This window comes from Falco punctatus (assembly GCF_963210335.1).
Source record: "Falco punctatus genome assembly, chromosome: 3".
Taxonomy (NCBI): domain Eukaryota; kingdom Metazoa; phylum Chordata; class Aves; order Falconiformes; family Falconidae; genus Falco; species Falco punctatus.
The window spans coordinates 14,190,202-14,211,338 of NC_137582.1; the positions used below are offsets into that span (position 1 = coordinate 14,190,202).

Sequence of the window (21,137 nt, forward strand, 5' to 3'; positions counted from 1 at the left end):
GGGGCTTGGCTGCTCCCCCCTCCTCTGCCCCTTGTGGGGAGCCCCCAGTGTTGGGAGGGCAGGCATCCCCTGGAACCACAGTGGGCTCCGGCGGGGCTGTGGGTGGATCTGGGTGGGGAGGTGAGGGCCACACGTGTGGGGCCCATGGGGTGTTGGAGATGCCATGGGGGTTGCCGGCACAGGCTGTGCCCACGGCCACACGGTGCTAGCTGGGCTGCAGGTCATGGGCCTCCAACCTGGTGCCGATGACGCTTGAGGGTGCTGCAGCCCTGCCACCGGCACCGCCGGGCAGCCTGCCTTGGCCCTGATCCCCTTGGCAGCTGCACAGCGATGGCATTTCTGCTCCTCCCCACCACTGGGCTCCGGCTGGCGCCTGTGCTGGGAACCGTCTGTGCCTGCTGCAGCATGATGTCCTGCCAGCCCGGGGATGCCAGCTCTGAGGGTGTCCGTGCCTGGCCTGGTGAGGGACAAGCTTATGGCCTTACTGACCTGTGCCAGCATTACCCATTCATGCATTGCCCATCTACACCAGCATCACCTACCTGCGCCAGCACTGCCCCCCACGCTGGCATCACCCACCCCATGCTGGCAGGCAGGTGGGTGGGTAGTGTGGGGGCTGCCCGTGGGAGCAGCTGTGCTGCCGTGGCGTGCTCCAGCTGGGGTTAAACCTGGCGGTGCTGCTGGTCTGGTCTGCTGGGGATGGGGATGTTCCCACGGGGCTGATGTGCAGGCAGAGCTGGGGGTGGGCGGGGGGGGGGGGCAGGCAGTGCGCGGAGACCCGAGACCCGGCGGTGCTGGGAACATCCGGACCCCGGGGGCTGGATCTGCCCCCACTCCCGTTCCCCCTTCCCATGGGGTGTCCAGGGGCCGGGAGCTGCTGGCGGGTTGGGAGTGGCAGCGTGGCCCTGCCAGGCCTGCGGTTTGGCACCGCCATGGTGTCTGCAACCAGAGAATGCTCCAGAGCATTCCTTCCTCTGCCTGTCGTTAACCCTGCCTGCGCTGCGCCCTGCCTGCACTGCATGCTTCCTGCAGTGCACCCTGCCCACCTTGTGCCCTGCCTGCAGTGCGCCCTGCCTGTGCTGCGCCCTGCCTGCGCTGCCTGCCCAGGTCACTGGTGGGCATCATGGGGATGTAAGAGGGCCCCTTGGCCCCCCAACCTGAGCTGTGCTGGGGAGGGACTCGGGGAGCAGCGCTGCTGGGTGCTGGCGGGGAGCCCCACCACCAGCCGAGCTGGCAGCAGCGGCCTCGGGGCTGCAGTCGTGCCCCATCTGGTGCTGGTGCCGGCCAACCCGCCATGGGGACCCTCAGAGCTGGGGGCGGCACATGGCAGGACCCCCCAGCTGGGGCAGCCATGGCCCTGTCCCGCTCACCAAGAGGGTTAAGGGCTTGCAGGCAGCTGCCTGCTGCTGCTGGCCTGGCACTGGCCCAGGCTGGTTGAAGCAGGCAGCAGGAGCCGCAGGCAGGGATGAGTCAGGCAGGGGAAGTGCTGGGGCCATGGGAGCTGCTGGAGCTGGGGCAGGGCTGGGGGGGGGAGGGTGTGTGTGGAAGTTGCACAGTGGCCAAGGGCTGCAGGAAGCCTGCCTGCCTGGGGACATGTCCACCAGCTGGATGGGAACAGGGGGCACCCCACACCATCACCCCACTGCTGGCAGGGTGCCCATGGTGCGTGAGGGATATGGGAGATGGGGGGGTGCAAGGGGGATGGGGGGAACACAGGGACACAGGGGACGTGGGGGCAAGGATGTGGGGGATAGGTGGGACATGGAGGACACGGGGATACAGGGGACAATGAGGGACACAGGGGACATGGGGTCAAGGAGGATGTGGGGGACGGGTGGGACATGGAGGACACAGGGATACAGGGGACACGGGGGGAGTAGAGGACGCAGGAACAGAGCTGTGCGGCAGAGCTGTTGCCAGGTTGGCGCAGGCTGGCTTGGTCAGGGACAGCCGTGTCCCCTCGTTGGTGCCCTGTGGCTGGCCCAGATCCTGACATTGCTCCTGCTCTGCCATGCCCAGCTCCTTCCCTGGCTGGGGGACCCGGTGGGAACAGCAGCTCTGGGGGCTGGCGTGTGGGATCTGGGGGACCAGGGCTGGGAGCATCCCAGCGGGGTGACTCAGTGGGAGGGGCTGCACATCTGGAGCTCTCCTCCCACAGCTGGACTAGGGTGTGTGGGGTAACCGGGCAGGCCCAGCACATAGCCCCCCAGCACAGCCCAGCTGCAGCGTGTCCCCACCGGGTGAGGGGTGACTGGTGACCACCCTGTGGCTGCGACTACTGGGGGTCCTGCCCACGGTGCTGCCTCTGCCTCCAGACCCACGGCCAGCTGCTGTCCCGGGGAGTTCACCCATCGGCACCCCAGGTAGGTCCCAGGGATGCCACCATGCATCAGGGGTGGCTTGGGGCAGGAAGGTCCCCACGGGTACCCTCTGTGCCACAGAGACCTCACAGTGGGGCTGGGTTGGGGGGGCCAGCCCTGGATCATCCCCAGGTGCTGGAGCCCACTGGGGCAGCCAGGAGGTGACCTGCCTCTGGTGCCAGGGATCCCCCCACCCCACAGGGCTATGGCAGCCACTGCGGTACAGCTCACACCCCGCCCCGTGGGTGAACAGGAGGCAGGCTGCAGGCAGAGGTGGGCACGGCCACCCCCGCAGCATCCCTGCTTGCCAACAGCACCCACTGAGATGCACTGGGGCACGTGTAGGCACAATGGGGGCAGGGGGGCACAAGCTGGCACAGTGCCGTGGGCTCTCGGTGGCACATGCGCCCATTCGGGGAGCACATGGCAGAGTGTGCAACGAGTGCCACACTGCCGGCTCCGGCACCAGCACTGCAGGCTCAGGGCGAGTGTCCGGGGCAGGGCTGGCAGGCAGCACCGTGCCGACGTGTGCCAGCCCCAGCGTGACGTGATGCTGCGCTCGGGGACGGCGCAGGGCGGCAAGTGCCGGGATCCCCGGCAAGGGCTGCGTGCCAGGCCCCGGTGCACATGTCGGCTCTGAGCCACTCGCTCTGTTCCCCCGGGAAAGCTGCTGGGAAGCGCGAAGCCACCAGCAGACATAGAGGTAAGAGCCAAGAGGGACGTGCCAGCACCTTGGCAGCTCCCCATGCCCGGTGCTGGGGAGTGCAGAAGGGGTACACTGGCGATGCCAGGGGGTTCCAGCCACATGCCCACCCCCTGCCAGACCCTCTGCCCCCAGCTCTGTGGGTGCTGCAACAGCCTTGAGCCAGGAGAGCTGGGCGCCACTGGTGCCAAGAGTGCCGGACCTTTGTCCCCTGGCCCTGAGGGGCCCGTGGGGCCGGGTGCGGTGCTGAAAGGGGCCCTTTGTCTGGGCTTCTGGCGAGGGGAGTCGCTCGCTGCTCCCGTGCCGGGGCCAGCACATGATCGCGGTGAGGGCGGCTGTGCCAAGCACGGAGTCCTGCCTGATTGCCGGAGGAACCGACAGCCCTGGGCAGCGGCAATCCCTTCCCGGTACCGCAGGCAGCACCGGGGATGTCACAGGGCGGTGTGTTTGCGTTGCAGAGGGGCCACAGGAGGAGCCCGAAGCCGAGCCCAGCATCAGCAGAGGTCAGAGGCTAGCGTGTGCCGGTGGCACGCACCGCACCACGGTAGGGCCCCCGGGGCCCCTGCAGAGCTGGGAGGGGGACCCTGCCCTGAGCCATCTCGCTCCCAGCTGCTGCATTGCGCTGCCCTGGCCTGGGGTCTCCAGGGTCCTTGCACCCCGCAAAGCCTTGGTGGGTGCTGGCTGCGGTGGGGTCTCTGGAATGAGTTTGGCATGTTGGCCCCGATGCTGTGGCACTGTGGGGCTGGGGTGGGTGCTGTGCTATGCCACACCGTAGCCGGGCAGCCCAGATGTGGCTGGGAGGCACAGGGGCACTGGGAGGCACCAGAGGGCACTGGGAGGCACAAGGCCAACATGCCAGTGTGATGGTGTGCCAGGGAGAGCACCCATTGCCTGGCTTCCCCCAGCACCGTGGGTCAGAGCTGTGCCACCCGTGGGGGTGGATGCGGTGGGTGGCTGGCAGGTGTGGGTGCCATGCTACAGGGCGCACGGGCGTGTAGGGCGCAGTGCTGGCAGCAGGGCTTGTTGTGGCATGGCGCCCAGCTGGATGAGACCCGGAACAGGAGCAGGGCTGAGCGGAGACCCCAGGCACACCTGGCACCCCGCCAGCCCCTCCACCTGCTGGCTCTGCCATGCTGCAGGGGGGATCATGGCGCAGGATGCTGAGTCCCTGAGCTGCCCTGGTGTGCATGTGTGCAGGTGTGCATACGTGTGTGTTTGCATGTGTGTGCACACCAGTGTTTGTGTTGGTGTGTGCTGGCACGCACTCTGTGTGCGTGCAGCCAGGCAGGTGTGGGCATACGCATGTTCATGGCTGTCCATGCCCATGTATGCCCACATTTGCACGTGTGCACACACAGCGGGGGGGGGGGTTTGCACACATGTGTTTGGGCAGATACACGTGTGCACTCTCATACATGTGCATTCCTGTGTTAATGTTGTGTGTGTGTGCATGGGGCAGAAGGGCAGGTGTGTGTGCACACGTGTGTGCGTCTCTATGTGTGTGCGTGTGCACACACATGTGCCTTCAGGATAGTGCACGTGTGCCTGTGTATTGGCACCCACACCTGGGGTCGCTTGCTCCATCCTCGGCACCATCACCACAGAGCTCCTGGGCACCACAGCAGCTGCCAGCCTGCGTGGCTGAGGCTGCCAGTTGGCACCATCTCCAGTTGCCAACACCATCTCTGGTTCCTGGCAGGCTCACCGGCTGCCAAGGGGCTCACCAGCTCCCCAGGGACCAAGCTCCATCCCCACTGCCAGAGCTGCTCTGGCCTGCCCGGCTCTGCCGGCAGCTGCAGCCAGAGGAGAGGGAGGCAGGCAGGGAGGCAGGGTGTGGGCAGCTCGGCCGGTGCTGGTGCCGGGGAGCGGGTGCGGAGGCTGTACGGTGGGCGAGCCGGGGATCTTGGCGTCATCCCTCTGCTGCGATGGCTCACGTGGTCTCTGGATGCGGCAGATGGCAGCAGCCTGTGCTACTGCTGAGGCAGGCAGCCGGCAAACGTGCTGCCGGCACGCCTGCCTGGGCCGTGCCACCCTCCTGCTGCCCTGGACACCTGCCCGCGGTGTGCCCGCGGCTGTGCTGCGGCAGCCAGCACTGGGGGAGGGGGAGAATGGAGCTGGCACCCCCGCTGTGCCCACGCCACAGGCTGGCATTGCCATCCTGCATCACTGTCCCTGGACCCCTTGAGCTGGTGGGGCATCCCTGCAGTGCCACCCGCCGGGCAGGGTGTCCCCAGTCTCCCGGTGCTACTTGGCCAAGCAGCGCCAGTGCCGCGGTGGCGTAAACAAGCTGGGAGCTGAGGGCGGCTGCGCCGGGCCAGGAGGAACTGGGTCATGTGAAGGGTGGCTGATGCCACACGGTGCTGCACTGGCTGCTGTGGCACTGGGAGCTGGCACGAGTGCCCGGGTGCGGCGGGCAAGGCACGCTGCCTGACTCGGCAGCGGTGGCGGTGCGTGGGTAACGGGGCGCTGGCAGGCAGAGGGGCCGCGGGGGTGCAGGGGGGCGCCGGTGGTGCCCAGGCTGCAGAGGGTGGTACCGGTGCCGCTGGAACTGGCACGAGGCCTGGCGTATCCTTGGTGCCGGCGTGGCCAGGGCCTCCTGCCGCTCCTGGCCCTGGCATGAGGCAGCTCCCAGGGGTCCGGCATGGCCCGGGGTGCCCCTGGCGAGGCTGCTGCCCACCCTATCCATACCCCTCAGCTCCCGGTGCTGTCTGTGCCCGGCATCACGTGGTGGCACTTGGCCAAACCTTGGGGGTCCCTGGCCAGGCCCTGCTGGTGGGGGCTGCCCAGGTGGGGAAAGTGGCTGGCGAGGGGCCATGGCTGCCCCTGCCTGCCCTGCCTGCCCTGCCTGCCTGCTGCACCGGTGAGGGCGGGCAGTGCCAGGTGCTGGGGGCTGCAGCAGGTGCGATGCCCACCCTGGGGACCTGGGGGCTGTGGGGACCCAGGGCCTATGGGGCTGGGGTCTATGGGGCTGGGGGATGTGGGGACCCAGAGTCTGTGGGGGTTGGGGAGGTATGGGGGGCTGAGGGACACAGGGTCTATGGGGCTGGGGGGGCTGGGGGGCCAGGGACCGTGGGGGAGTATAGGGGCTGTGAGGCCCCAAGGGCTATGGGGCTGGGTGGTATGGGGGGCTGTGGGGACCCCGGGGGACTGGCCAGGGCTAGGGTGGGAGTGGCTGCTCCCAGCCCTGACCGGGTGGGGATGGGGGGGTGGGGAGCCCCCAGGCAGCGCTGGGGGAGGGGCTGAGCAGGGCCCTGCCTGCACCTGGCTGGGGGGGGGGGCACCCTCACCCTGCTGGGTGCACTGGGGCGGGTACTGGCCGCACTGGGTGCGCTGCTCAGGGTGAACCCTTTGCGCACAGCAGTCACGGTTAACCCCTGCCGTGCCGGGTGTCGCGGCCAGGCGTCGCCCTCCCCACGCGGGGTCACCGCTGAGGGTTCCCCCCCCGCTGGGTGCCGGGGCGCCCCGGGGCGGGCGGGCGCGGGTGGGGAGGTGAGATAGGCGCCCCCCGCCCCGCCCCGCCCCGCCCCCCCGCGCCGCTGCGGGAGCGGGAGCGGGAGCGGAGCCGGTGCCGTTGCGGCCCCCGGTGCCGGTGCGGCCCCCGGTGCGGGCGGAGCCCCCGGTGCCGGTGCAGCCCCCGGTACCGGTGCACCCCCGGTCATGCCCCCCCGGCGCGGCCCGGCGGACAGCGCGGCGCTCGGTGAGTGCAGGTGCCGCCCCACGCGTGGGGCACCCGCGCCCGGGACGTGCGGGGGGCTGGGGGGTGCGGGGCGGCTGTGCCGCAGGACCGGGGGCGCTGGGGGGTGCGGGGGGGGGGCGGTGCCGCAGGAGCTGGGGGGGCTGCAGGGGCTGCGGGATGTTGAGGGGGCCGGTGCTGCAGGAGCTATGGGGCCTGGGGGTGCAGCGTGGGGGGGCTGTGGGGTGGAGAACTGTGCTGTGAGGGGGGGGGCTATGCTGTGAGTGTGGGGTCTGTGAGGTGGGGAGGCTGTGCCGGGGGGGTGTCTGGGGGGGGGGGGTGTCTGTGGGGGGGGGGGGCTGTGTTGTGAGTGTGTGTGTGTCTGCTGGGAGTGTGGGGTCTGTGGGGTAGGGTGGGTCTGTGCTGTGGGTGTGAGGTCTGGGGGGGGGGGGGCTGTTCTGTGAGTGTGAGGTCTGGGGGGGTCTGTGCTGTGAGTGTGGGGTCTGGGGGGGGCTGTGCGGTGTTGGGGGGGCTGCGCTGTGAGTGTGGGGGCTGTGAGGTGGGGCGGCTGCACTGTGAGTATTGGGTTTGGGAGGGGGGTCTGTGCTGTGCGGTGTGGGGGCTGTGGGGTGCAGGCTGCACAGCGGGGGGGCTGTGCAGTCTGGGGCAGTGTGTGGGGCAGGCAGGGGGTGCGGGGTTTGGGGGGGCTGTGGGTCAGGGGGAGGCAGCGTGTCAGGCCTGGGGCGTGAGGGGGCTGCAAGGCCAGGGTCTGTGGGGGAGGCGTGGGTGATGGAGCTGGTGAGTCAGGCTTGGCACAGGCACGTGCCGCGCTGCCCACCCCCTGCTCGCCCCACACGCGCCTGCGCCCGCCCCTTGCTCGCCCCACATGCTCGTGTGCCCACCCCCTGCTTGCCCTACACGTGCCTGCCCCCATCCTCAGGTGCTTGGCGGGGGGGTCCGAGGGGGCTGTGGTCTGGGCTGTGGTGGGGGGGCCAGGCTGGCTCGGTTCCCAGTGCCAGCCGTGGCGATGGCTGCAGCCAGTGGCTCATGGGCCAGGGGCACTTTCTGGAAGGGTTTTGGCTGAAATGGCCTCACCGCAGCAGGCCGGGTGACAATTCTGCTACCGCTACCCGCTGCTGCTGTTGCTGCCGTGGCACGTTGCACCGCGTCGCTGCCGCGCTCGGCACCAGCCCCTGGGAGAGCCGGGGAATCTGCCACGTTTGGAGCTTCTGCAAATGGCGCCTCAGCAGCGGCAAATGCCACGGGGGTGGGTGCTGGGCTCGGGGGTCGGCTGAGCCCTGTCTCCTGTGTGCCCTGGGACCCCTGGCTGTCCCTGCGATGGTGGCTCTGTCACACTGCCCAGCGCTATCCAGCACCGAGCAGCGTGGGATCCAATGGGGAAAAAAATAGCCAGAGGCGGTGTAACGGCGGGCAGCTTGCGGAGGTGGGATGGCGGAGGCATCCGCACCGCTACTGACTCTGACGTGCGGTTTCGCTTGGCAACCTCCACTGTACTCTCCCGGGAACGCTCCCGGCAGGGCTGGGATCAGTGCTGCGGGGCTGCTGGCTTGGCTGGGCCTTGGCAGCCCCTGGCAGCCTCTGCCAGCCGCGGAGCCACACCAGCCGGCAGCCCTGCGGCACCTCGCCCGGCCTCCGGTGCTCTAGGTGCTGGTGCGGCATCGTCCCTTGCGGCTCTGGTCTGCCTGTGCCCCCTGCCCTGCGCCGCGGGGACGGGCTGTCTGGGCATCACCGGTGGGGGGTCCCTGCAGGCAAGTGCCCGGTGGCCCCGCAGCCGTTCCCGGTGTGGGACCAGCACACCAGCTCCTTGTCTGCCTCAGCCGGGGCCACAGCTCCATCGTCGGGGCATCCTGCTCCCCACTCGCCGCCCCTCTGGGCACCACCGTGGCTCCTTGCCCGTCCATCGCCGCTGCAACCATGGGCTCAGCAGCACCAACTGGCACTGACCATGTTTCCCCGAGTGTCATGTACACGAGGTCTCAGCCGTGCGCCATCCCGTGGGGCTCGCGGTGCCTCCCGGCGCCCCTTGGTTCTGCAGCAGGGCTGGGCACGGTGTGGGTGCTGCAGGCACTGCTGGCGGCCATGGGAACCTGGCAATAGGTGTGAGCCGGGACGGTTGGGGCGTGCCCCACGGCCAGCACTGGGAACAGCAGTGCTGGGGTAGGGCCTGGGTGCTGGCGAGTGGTGCCCTGGGTGCTGGGTGGTCCCTGACACCGTGTCTCTGCCGCAGGAACCGACGTCGGTAGGGTGCCGGGAGCCAGCGGGGATGGCAGAGGAGAGCTCCAGTGGCAGCAGCAGCTCCCCGGGCCCCGGGGACACACTGCCCTGGAACCTGGCCAAGCACCAGCGCTCCAAGCGCACCAAGGCGACCACCGGCAACGGGACGGTGCTGGACCCCGCCGAGAGGGCTGTCATCAGGATTGCAGGTAGGGCTGGTGGCTGGCACCATGCTGGGGGCGCCGTGTGCCGGGGGGTGGCAGCTTGTGCCGTGATGGGGAGGGGGTCCCTGTGAGCTGTGAGCTGTCATGGTGGGCTCTGCTCTGGTAGCTGCTGATGGGGACCCAGGGGTGCTGGAGACCTGGGGACTGTGCAGTGGTGTGTCTGTGCCAGGCCGTGGGACGATGCCGTGCAGTGCTGGGGGGGCAGTGCCACGGAGCAACCTCTGTGCTGGGCTGGGGAGCCAAGGGGTGACATTGGGGCTGGGAGCTGTGCTGCGGCGGGGACGGTGCCGCCGCCGTGGGGATTGCTATGCCAATACCGTGTTGTGCCATGCTGCGGATGCCCGGTGGTGTTGGGCACCCACAGTGTCCCCACGAGGGGCCAATGTCGGGGCAGGACACAGCTTGGCGGTGGGGTGAGTGCAGGTCTGGCTGTACCGTGCTGGGGGCTACATGGCTCCCACTGGTCCTGATCGGGGTGGCCAAGGGGCCCCAAGGGTCTCCACTGGTACTGGGGCCAAGTGCTTGGGGGTCCTCTTGTCCCAAGGGGTCGTGTCTCTCGGGGGATGCCAGGGCTGGGTCGCCTGGGGCAGGTGGGCTGGTGCTGGGGACAGGGCTGGGCTGTCCCTGGTGCTGTGCGGTGTAGGTGGGTGTCATCAGAGGGTCCCCAGGGATGTGTCCCCATGGTGTCCCCACAGCACCCAGGACGCATCCCCACGGTGTCCCTGCAGTACGCAGGACATGTCCCCACAGTGTCCCCACAACACCTAGGGACACATCCCTGGTGTGTCCCCACAGTGCCCAGGACATATCCCTGCGTTATATCCGCAGCACTCAGGACATGTCCACAGGATGTCCCTGTGGGGCCGTGTCCCTGGGATGTCCCCACGGTGTCCCTGCAGCACCCGGGGACACAGCCCTGGGGATCCTGGGGTGCTCTGGGATATCCCCGCAGCACCCAGGACATGTCTGCAGGGTTTCCCTGCACAGCTGTGTTCCCACAGCACCCAGGACACGTCCCCAGGGTGTCCCCACAGCACCCAGGCCATGTCCGCAGGGTGTGCTTACATGGCCGTGTCCCCAGTGTGTCCCCACAGGACATGTGCTGGTCTGGGCTGTCCCCAGGCTGTGTGTCAGAGGGCTCCTGGGGCCATGGCTGTCCTGGGCGGGGGGAGCCGCAGTGGCCCCAGCAGCTGGGGGGACTGTGGTGGGGTGCCCATGGAGCACCCCCCGTCCTTGTGGGGAAGACCCACATGGCCCCTTGATCTCCAGCACTGCTGCTGCTGGGGGTCCCATGAGGACCAGGACCATGGACACCCCCCTGGGCCTCCCGTGGGGGGCTGCCCCACAGTGGTAGGGGACTCCTGCCTGCCCACCTCCTGCCCGTGTCCTTGCTCGTGGAGCTTTGTACCCCCCCATGCCCACCAGTGTGGGGTACAGCATCCCCCGCAGTGCCCAGCGCCCGGGGGTCCCAATCCTGCCCCATGCTCTCCATGGGTCCAAGCCCTCCCCAGCAGTGGGGCCCTGTGCCCTCCCCACGCTGAGGGGAGCCATGTGCCCCCTCCCACCCCCACCGTGGGGCTCTGCCCCCCTGCCCGGCATGGGCCATGGCCTGGCCGTGGCTGTGCTGTCCCACGGCTGTAACACCCCCTCCCTGCTAGGGCTGGGATTGCTCCCACCACCCGTCCTCTCCCTGGTTTGGCACTGGGTCCCCCCCAGCCCTACAGCCCCTGCCTGAGCCCCACAGCACCATTTTCCTGGGAGGCAGCTGGGACCTACAGCCCCCCAGGGGGTTTGGGGTGGGGGACACAGGCTGTCCCCAGTCACCGTGCACCTGCCTGACTGCCCTGTGTCCCCCCCACCTCATGCCACAGCCACCAACAGGGACTGGGGGTCCCAGCATGGTGGGGGTGCCCATGGCCCCCCAGTCCCAGCTGGTGAGGGGGTCTCTGGGTCTTCTGGGGTCTCAGCTGGTGATGGCATCCCCACAGTCTGGTTTGGTAGGGGTCTCTGCTGTCCCCTCCAGTCAGGTCCCTGGGGTCCCACCTCACAGGCCCACCCCGGCCTGGGCACAGGGCTGGGGGTCTCCGCTCAGGGATGTGGTGGGTCCAGAGGGTCCCAGAGCTGGAGGGCAGAGGGGCTGGAGGCCCAGGGGGTTGTGGGGTGCGTTGAGATGGCATGGGAACAGCGGTGACATCCGGCACAGCCTGACCTGGTGACACCACGGTGCTGAGTCACAGGGTGGGGTGCCTGAGTTGCAGAGGGGCGGCTGAGCTGGCATGGGGTGCGAGGGGGGGTGCACATGGGGGATGTGTGTGCACATGTGTGTGAGGGCAGCTGTGCCTCTGCCCCCTGAGCCCAGTTACCCCTGACACGGCAGGGGTGACCCTGGCACACCCCGTGGGTGCCAGCGCCCAGCGAGGGCCATGTGCCAGATGGCCGAGGGTCGGGTCTGGCTGCCAGCACTGCCCCTGGACCTGCTGCCCTTGCAAGGACTGAGCACACAGCATGTCCCACCTGGCACACAGGGTCTCCCCATGGTGTGCCTGACGTGTCCCCATGCAGCACCCACCATGTCCCCATGGTGCGCCTGGTGTGTCCCCATGCAGCACCCACCATGTCCCCATGGTGCGCCTGGTGTGTCCCCATGCAGTACCCCCTGCGTTTTCATGGTGTGTTAGTATGTCCCCATGCAGCACCCGCTGTGCCTCCATGCAGTGGCTGATGTGTCCCCATTCAGCACCTGGTGTGTCCCTGTGTTGCGCCTGGTGTGTCCCCATGGTGTGCCTGCTGTGTCCCTGTGCAGCACCCGCCATGTCCCCATGGTGTACCTGGTGTCTCCCCATGGTGCGCCTAGTGTGTCCCCACGCAGCACCTGCCGTGTGCCTGATGTGTCCTTGTACAGTACTTGCTCTGTCCCCATGGTGTGCCTGCCATGTCCCCATGCAGTGCCCAGTGTGTCCCCATGGTATGCCCACCAGTCTCTGTGTTGCACCTGCTGTGTCACTGTGTTACACCCCATGTGTCCCTCTACAGCACCCTGTGTGTCCCCATGGTGTGCCTGGTGTGTCCCCATGCAGCGCCCACCATGTCCCCATGCAGCACCCACCATGTTCCCGTGTTGTGCCCACCATGTCCCCATACAGCAGCCACAGTCTCCCCATGGTGTGCCGAAGTGTCCTCATGCAGCCCCTGCTGTGTCCCCCCCTTGCAGCATCCAGCGTGTCCCCAAGATGTGCCTGGTGTGTCCCCATGGCGTACCTGGTGTGTCTCCATGCAGCACCCACCATGTCCCTGTGGTGCGCCCACCGTGTCCCCATGCAGCAGCTGCCGTCTCTCCATGGTGTGCCGACGTGTCCCTGTGCAGCCCCCACCGTGTGTCCCCCTGTGCAGCATCCAGCGTGTCCCCAGGGCGTGCCCAGTGTCCCCCCCGGCACCCCAGGCTATTTCTGTGCTGGGCTGGCAGCCGCAGATTGGGTTTCTCGGGGGCTTTGGGCCTCTATATTTAGGGCTGACGAAGCTCTGTCCTGCTGGGGCCGGTGTCGCCTGGTCCCAGCTTGCCCAGAGCCTCCTGTGGGGTCCCCTGGCCGTGCTGTGGGGCAGAGCTGGGGGCCAGCCCCATGGCTTGGTGAGGGGGCAGCTCTCCACCCTGAGTGGGCAGTGGGGGGCTGCGGTGGTGCCTACCCGGTGCCCGGGGGGGGTTGGGGTGGTGGCAGCTGGGGCCGGTTTCAGAGAAGGAGCTTTAAAAATACCCCTTGTTCTCATGGTGCCGGCAGCCCGGGGGGGCGGCTGGCCCCGTGACGTCCCTGTCCCCACGGGCTGCAGAGCTGCTTCTGCCAGGGAGGGGACATGCTGTGGCTCCCCATGGCGAGGGACCTGGGGCTCTCCGCGTGGGGCTGGCTGAGCACCCGCTGGAGGAGGGGGCACCCTGTTTGGCCCCCCCCTGAGTGAGGCTGGGGAGGGGGCAGTGGGTGGCCACACCAGGGTGGGAGCTGGAGTGGGGGGCTCCGTGCCAGCTGGGATTGTGTATCCAGCACCCCCCATCCTGTCCCTCATCACCTGCCCCCCAAGCCTCATGCTGTCCCCCATCACCTGCACCCCTCATCCCACCCCTTGTCACCCACCTCACCGTGCTCCTCAGGGCACATGTGGGTGCCCCATGGTGGGGGCTGGCAGTGCCCCCCATATGCTGTGGAGCTCTGAGGCTGCAGGCAGTGCCATGTCCCCAGCACTGTTTGACGGGGGAGGGGGGAGCGCGGGCTGCTCCCGGCTGCCCCATGCCCTGTGGGGTGCCATCACCTGTGGGGTGGCTGTGCCCCATGGGGCTGTCTGCATCTCTTGGGGATGCTGTGCCCCGTGGGAATGTCATGCCCCATGGGGTGGCCATGCCCCGTGGGGAAGCTGTGCCCTGTGGGGTGACTGTGCCCCATAGAGTGGCCGTGCCCCGTGGGGATGACGTGCCCATGGAGTGGCCGTGCCCCACAGGGATGCCGTGCCCCACGTGGTGCCGTGCCCCGCAGCCCCGGCGGGTGTCGGGACGGCGTTCGGCTGTGCCTTTAAGGGTTGGGCGGGCTGGAATGTCCCGCCGGTCCCGTGTCCGTGTCCCGGCCAGGCTGGGCTGGGCAGCGCCGGGCAGCGGCCGGACACGCCGGACACACCGTAGCCCCCGGCCCTCGCCCCCCGCCCCCGCCCCGGCCCGCCATGGCCAGCTACGACTTGGGGCGCCTGCCCCCGAACCCCGAAGAGCAGGACTTCATCCAGGCCTACGAGGACGTGCGGGAGCGATATAAAGGTACGACCCCCCAGACCCTGCTCCACGCAGGGGTCCAGGCTGGGGGGGCCGGAGGGGGGCAGCCGGCGGGGGGGGCGCCCGGGGAGAGCTCGGCGGCTCATTCCCATAATAGGGCACGTCAGGCGCTGCCGGAGCCCCGCCAGCACCGGGCTCGGTGCTGCTGGGGGCCAGGTGCCGGCACTGGGGAGCGGGGACCCCCCCAGGTGCCCCCACCCGGGGGCTGCCCCTGCCGTGGTGTCAGTGCCCTGCTGGGCTCTTGGTGTGGATGGGCTGGGGGTCTATGCCCATGCACCCCCCCCGCCGGCTGGAGGATACCGGTGCGGTCTGCAGCACTCAGGGGCAGCCCCTGGGGGGGGGGCACCTGTGGAGGTCCCCGCTGGCCGGTGCCATGTGGGGTCTGCATCCCGGGGGGTGGGTGAGTGGGGCTGGGGAAGGAGCTGGCACCCGTGGGCAGTGGGGCCTGACTGGCACGGGGGGCTGGGGTGCTTGGTAGCCTGGGAGGAGTGCCAGGGACAGGGCATGGGCACCGGTGGCATCGGTGACATTGGTGTCTTGGGGCATGGGTGTCGGTGGTGGCCTCTGGCATTGACATCTTGGGGCACAGGCTCCGGTGCTCAGCGGTGGTGACACGGGCACCTCGGCAGCTCTGCAGCTGCCCTGGTCTCCAGCAGTGCCCCTCGGGGCCAGCACGTGGCCGGGGGGGGCCATGGTGGCTCTGTGTGGGGCTGGCAGCCTCCGGCAGCCATGCCCTTACAAGGGGAGCGAGAGCTGCCTGCGCGCTGCCTGCGCTCTGCCCTTGCATGGCCAGAGCTACCGGGGGGGGGGGGGGGGAAGCCCCCCACCCAGTGCTGGGGCGTGCATGGTGCTAGGGGACATTTGGCGTTGCCACTGGATGGGAGCCTCTGGTCCTGGTGGGGCTTCCCAGGGGGTTCTGTGGGTGCGACCCTCCCACCTGCTTACCCATGCTGCTGGTCTGGGGTGCCCTGTGCTGCCAGCGCCGGAGCCCTGGGGCCGAGCCTGCTGTGCCAGGAGCAGCCGCGTTGGAGGGTGGTGGTGGCAGGTGAGCTCTGGTGTGGTGCCATGGTGCTGGCAATGGGTGCGTGTGCGTGAACACGCGTGTGTGAACACGCGTGTGTGTGCATGTGTGCCAGCATGCGCCTGGCGGGGCCCGGCGAGGGCCAGCTGCTAGGGTTGGTGCATGTCTGGGGACCCGGCACCCCTCTGCAGGACCATGGCAGTGCAGGGCAGGTCAGCGTGGCTCAGCCAGCAGGTGCCGAGGGGGCACTGTGAGGCCCGTGTCACCTGCGTGTGGCTCTGCCCAGCTCGGCGTCCCCGGGTGCTGGCCACACGGGCATCAGCGGGTTTGGTACCGTGGGCCCTATGGGGCAGGTTTGGATGCCTGGCTGTGGCACAGCCGGGACAAGGTGTGCATGGCCCAGCGCAGCTGCTGGCACTGAGTTTTGGCAGGCCAAATGCTAAGGAAGGTCCTGCCTGGCTGCGCCAAGGTCTGTGGAGGAGCCGGTGGGGAAGGGGACACATGGGGGTCTTTGGCAAGCACCGCTGCCATATCCCTGATAGCCGGTGGGTGACCACAGGCTTGTGGTTTGCTAGGAGGGGCATGGGCAATGCCAGGGCTGAGCTGTGGCAGCCAGGAAGCATCTACCCAGCCTCGGTGCTGTGCGGAACGCGGTGACACCACCGTGGAGAGGAGATGGTTGGCGAGGAGCCCATCAGAGCCGCCAGTACCTGCCAGCTCCGCCTGGGCCAGTGCCGCTGGCACGTGCCATGTCTGAGTGTCTGGAGCCCTGTGTGATCCAGCACCAAGGCCTGGCAATAGGGGCTTTGCTGGGGGCTGTGCTGGGGGACACGGTTTGGGCTGGCAGCACGTGGCACTGATGTCCTGCCGCAGCGGTGCCTGGGCGTGGGGACGAGGTGCCGCGTGTTGGTGGCAGGGTGGACCCTGGGCGGGGAGTGACCTTATCTGCCGCAGTGAAGGGGTTGCGGTGGGTGGTTGTGCCGCACTGGTATCTGCCCGGTGCTGGGCAGGAGCAGGAGGGTCCCCATCCCTGGGGTGGGTGGGCAGCATGGGGCAAGGGGCTGGCAGAGGTGCTGGTGGCCTTGGCAGCAGGTCAGAGTGCCGGGGTAGCCGGGTGTGCCGGATGTCACGGTGGGCTGGTGGGCGTTTGCTGTGCAGCTTCGGGGCTTCCCGATTAGAGACATTATCTGTGCGCAGCGCCGGGAGCAAGCGCCGCAGAAACCAAAAACTGGCTGGGGGCCAGCACCACCGCCACTGACAACTGGGGCTTTCCAGCCGGGCCAGCTCCATCTGGCATGTCACCCATGTGGGGGGTAGCCAGACCCCCGGGACCCCTCCAGGCCCACGGTTGTGGGGATGACTCTGCCAGGGGGCATCCCCGGGTGTGCCAGGGCGGAACCGGGTGTCTCCCGGTGGCGGTGGGCTCAGGCCCACGCTGGCCGTCACCCGGGGCTGGCCGCAGCGTGGCGCAGGCAGCGGCAGTTCCCGGCAGGGCCCGGGGCTGGCGCGGCCACGCGGAGCCGGGAGGCCGCCTTGGCACTGTGCCGGGGGGCTGCACGCCAGCCCCCCACTGCCACCAGGCAGAGTGGCCAGGGCAGCGCAGTGGTGCCGGTGACGGCGGCAGGAGCAGGGTGCTGGAGGGAGGGCAACCCAGGCTGCGGCTCTCGGGGTGCCACTGCTTGCCCCCCTGGCCTGAGGAGGGGGATTGGGGCCGGGGGATCCCACTGGGGGCCTTGGCATGGGTCCAGGTTTCCCTCCAGCATCCCCCACTCCCCAGGCACAAGGGGGGCTCTGCCCCCCCCAGCTGCCACCAGGTTTGAACTGTGCTGTGGAGGGGGGGGATGCTGTGGGGACACTGGTTCCTGTGTCTTAGGTAGGGGTGGGGACAAGCTGGTTCTCCCCCAGGACAGGCATCCCCTCTCCCTGTGTCCCCCTGTCCCCCCCTGAGGACAGGTGTTCCCTCTCCCTGTCCCCATCCCGCCCCCCCCCCCCCCCCCCCCATCCCAGGACAGGCGTCCCCTCTCCCTGTACCCCCCAGGACAGGCATTGCCACTTCCTGTCCCTCCTCCCAGGACAGGCATCCCCTCTCCTTATGTCGCCCAATCCCCTTCCCTGGACAGGAATCTTATCTCTCTGTCACCCGCCAGGACAGACACCCCTTCTCCCCATGTCCCCCCTCCCCCAGGACAGATGTCCCCTCTCCCTGTGTCCCCCTGCCCCCCCACCCCACCCCCAGGACAGGCATCCCCTTTCCCTGTCCCCTTCCATGACAAGCACCCCTGTCCCCATGGTGGGGGTGCATGGGGGGGATGCTCCTGCTCTCCCCCTTCGTCCCCTTAGGCCTGATGGGCCCCACTGCCAGGGCTGGGGGGGCTGGGGGAGCGGGGGCAGAGGGAGCGGGGGCTGGGGGGGCTGTGCATGGGGGGGCATCTGCACTGCGGACTATGCTGGCCAGGGAGGGATGAGGGGGGCCGTGCTGGACTGGGGGAGGCTGCACAGTACTGGAGGTGGGCTGTGCTGGTCTGGGGGGGCTGGGGGGGCCCTCTCGAGGGAGGGGCTGTGCAGATGGAGGGGTCTGTGCTGTACTGGGTGGGGATGGGGGGTCATGCTGATTGGGGGGCTGTGCTGCACTGGAGGGGGCTGTACCGATGGGGGGGGGGTATGTCCCGTACTCAGAGGGAGCCTTGCAGTACTGAGTGTAGATGGGGGGTGTGTGTGTCATGCTGGGGGGGTGGGGACTGCTGTACTGGGGGGGGCGGGGAGGCTGTGCCGTACTGGGGGGGCCGTGCTGATGGGGGGGCCGTGCTGTGCTGTGCCGTGCCGTTCCGTTCCGTGCCGGGGGGGCGGGATGCAGAGCCGGTCCCCGACGGGGGGGGGGGCGGGGGTGGGGGCGGGGGCGGGGCGGGGCGGGGGGGCCGCTGTGCCGCAGCGGCGGGTGGGCTGCGGCGGGGGGGGCGGGGCGGGGGGGCGGGGCCACCCCCGAGTTGAGGGGACCGATCGAGCCGGGCGGGAGCAGCCATGGAGGCGTCCCGCTCCATCCACCACGAGATCATCTCCCTCAAAGGTACCGCTCGGGGGGGCCGGGGGGCGTGGGACCCCCGCTGCAGCCCCAGCCCCCGGAGCCCGAACCCACGGGTGAGGGGCTTCTTCCGCTGCCGCGTCCTGGGGGGCTCCGACTGCATCCTGCCGGGCTCCATCCATATCCTGGGGGGCTCCGGCCACATCCCAAAGTCTCCGGACACATCCCGGGGGGCTCCAGCCACATCCCTGCGAGCTCTAGTGATATCCCCGGGGGTCTCCATCCACATTCCCAGGGGGTCTGGCTGCTTCAGGGGTCTCCATCTTCATCCCCCGGTGTCGCCAGCTGCATCCCAGGGATCTCTGGTAGCATCCCGGGGGTCTCTGGCAGCATCACGGGGGCTTCAAACACCATTCCGGAGGTCTCTGGCTGTATCCTCTGGGTCTGCAACAGCATCCCGGGGATCTCTGGCTGCATCTCGGGGGCCTTTAACAGCATCCCGCGGGTCTCCAACGGCATCCCGGGGGGGCTCCAGCCACATCCCTCCGGCGCCGGCATTGGCTTGGCCGTGCTGGCAGCCTCCTGCGGCGCAGGCAGGAGGAGCGGTGGTCACCCATCCCCGTACTCCTGGCGTCACCCAGGCTCCGCCAGGCTGGGGGTGCGTGCCGCAGAGCTGGGGCGCTGGGGCGTGAGTAACGGGCGCCGGCAGATGCTGGTCACGGGGCCGCTGGCCGCCACCGGCCCGCCTGTGACTGCAGCGGGCAGGCAGCCGCCGCGGGGCCTGTTCCCCTCGCAAGCTGTGGGGATGGGGCCAGGCTGGCAGGATGGTGGCAAGGGTTGGGGCGCAGCCGGGCAGGGGCAGGCGCTGGGGTGGCTGGCAGCCGTGGCAGCACCGTAGGCCTGGCCAGCGGGAGCCCAGGCTGTGCCCCCCTCCTGCAAAGTCCAGGCTGCCGGCGGGGCTGATTTATGGTGAGAACAGGCGCAGCCGGGGGACCCCTGCCAGCTCTGGCCTCATTAATAACCAGATCTGGCCGGTGGTGCCCCCCCTGGCCCCCCCAGCTCTGACCGCGGTGCCCTCCGCGAACAGCCATGCCTTTGTTCCTGCCTCGGCACGGGGAGCCCTACGGCCCCGCCAGGCCAGGTCTGGTGGACACCAGCACCGGCACCGGCACCGGGAGGGGAGCGATGGGCCCATGGCCAGGAGCTGCTGGCTGCAGGGTCCTGCCGCTGCCCACCTGCCCGCCCCAAGGTTTGGGGGTCTGCAACCCGCCCAAGGTCTCCATGGGGCAAAGCCCCTGCTGTGGGTCAGACCCCTGGCTGTGGGTTGGAGGGGTGGGGGGCACAGCAGGACCTGAGGGGGGATGACCCCAGGCACTGCATTCTTGAAGCTGCTGCCCCCCTGGAACCCCCAAGGTGCAGCGCTGGTGCTTCATGGGCACGTGCTGGAGCATGTGGTGAGGCGGGGGTGCGAGTGGTGGGGCCAGTACCGGTGGTGGCAGGGCCAGTACCGGTGGTGGTGGGGCCAGTAGTGCTGGGGTGGGCTGAGCTGGTGCTGAGCTGGGCTCGGGGAGGGCTGAGTGGTGCCTGGCCCCCGGGGTGCACCCCAGTTTGGTGGGTGCAGGGTGGGTGCCGGCACTGTGCCTGGTGTCCCTGGCGGATGGGGGGCACAGGGGGGAGCGGCTGGATGCCGGAGCCGGCTCCACTGTCACATCGTGTTGGATCACTGCGGCAGGCGCTGACTTGGCACTTCCTGGTGGGCAGCCGGATGGCGTGGCCATGACCTGTCTGGGGGGTGCGATGTCCCGGGGGGGTGGGGGGGTGGGGGCAGCCCCATGAACCAGCCGTGCCCACGCTTGCATCCCTGCACCCACTGATCTGGGGACGGGGACCTGGTGCTGGCAAGGTCTGGCTGGGGGCAGCAGGTCGGGGGCCAGTGCTGGTGAACATGTGAGGCAGGAGGGGGCTGTGTGGGGGGCACGTGGGCCCCCCCACCACCTGCAGGGAGCCAGGTTGTGGCTGCGGCGAGACACGGGCAGCACCGTGCTGGCTGCACCGGCCCTGCACTGCAGCGTGTGCCCCACAGCGTGGGCTGGGGCCCCAGGTCCCTGCTCCCCCCGGGGAGCCCCATCCCTGCTCCGGAGGGGTGGGACCGGTTGGTGCAGGCACTGGGGGAGCTGTGACCCCCCCCGGCACTGTCTGTCTGTCTGTCTGTGCTGGGTCGGTTGGCGCGTTCCCTCCCCTCCGGGCCCCCCCGAGGCTGTGGGGTGGGGAGCATGCTGGGGGTCTGGGGTGACTTGGGGTGTCATGGCTCCTGTCACCATCTTTGGGGGTGCCCTGCCCTGCCTGGAGGTCCCGGTTTCAGCCCAGGCCTGGCTGTGGTGAACTCGGGCCCTCCCCATGCACGGGGCTGGCTGCCCCCCATTGGTGTCCCCCATCCTTCCCACCCCCTGCGTGGGGTGCTGTGTTCCGGGGGGCACCGCAGAGGTGTGGGTGCTAGGGGGGTGCTCCGTGGGGACGGGCACACGAGTGGGTGCTTGGGCAGGCAGCGAATGCTTTCCCAGGGGGGTCCCTCCGTGTGCGGGCGGTGGGTACCACAGTCCCGCATGGGGTGCGGGTGGACGTCCTGGTGCCCCCAGCTCCTGTGCCGGGGGTGCCTTGTGTTGGGGGCCCTCAGGGAATGGGGCTGGGGGCTCTGCTCCTCCCAGCCCCCGCCTGGCTCTCCCCTCCAGGATCAGAGGGATGGGGAAGTTGTGCAAGTCGTGCTGTGGGTCCCCCCACCCGGCCATGCCGGCGTGACTTTCATCACCCGTTCCGGTGGGTTTGGGGCGCGTGGGGCACAGCAGCTCTGGGGTGGGTGCCCCACCAGCATGAGCATGGCCGGGGGCTGCGCAGCACCTCGTGCTTGTGCCGGGGCCGCTGCTCCCCACTGGTAAATCTCAGCGCGCCACATTGCTGCTCTGCTCCCGGTAGCGGCGTCAGCAGGGAGGGGGTGCCAGGGATGGTGCCACTTCTGCAGCCGATGCTGTCCCCAAAGCCACAGCGTCCCCCAGACCCCCTGCATTGCCCCACTGCTGCCAGGGTGTTCCTGCTGTGGCAGT

General features: G+C 69.3%; 1 protein-coding gene across 11 annotated transcripts in view; it reads left to right on the plus strand.

Moving 5' to 3' along the window:
• The first annotated feature begins 1,578 nt into the window (after nucleotides 1–1,578).
• Nucleotides 1,579–21,137, plus strand: part of PLEC (plectin) — a 67,500-nt gene continuing 47,941 nt past the window's right edge. For 3 of the 11 annotated variants that reach the window (XM_080381584.1, XM_080381595.1, XM_080381603.1), the window contains exons 1-3: nucleotides 1,579–1,662; nucleotides 2,316–2,363; nucleotides 8,985–9,180. In XM_080381584.1, the coding sequence (XP_080237710.1) occupies nucleotides 1,594–1,662; nucleotides 2,316–2,363; nucleotides 8,985–9,180 (313 nt within the window). In that variant the 5' untranslated portion in view covers nucleotides 1,579–1,593. Of the gene's footprint in view, nucleotides 1,663–2,315; nucleotides 2,364–3,476; nucleotides 3,567–5,416; nucleotides 5,511–6,606; nucleotides 6,761–8,984; nucleotides 9,181–13,830; nucleotides 13,985–18,001; nucleotides 18,085–21,137 lie in introns of those variants that run through there. The other 8 variants (XM_080381592.1, XM_080381593.1, XM_080381598.1 and 5 more) reach the window with 5 other exon arrangements.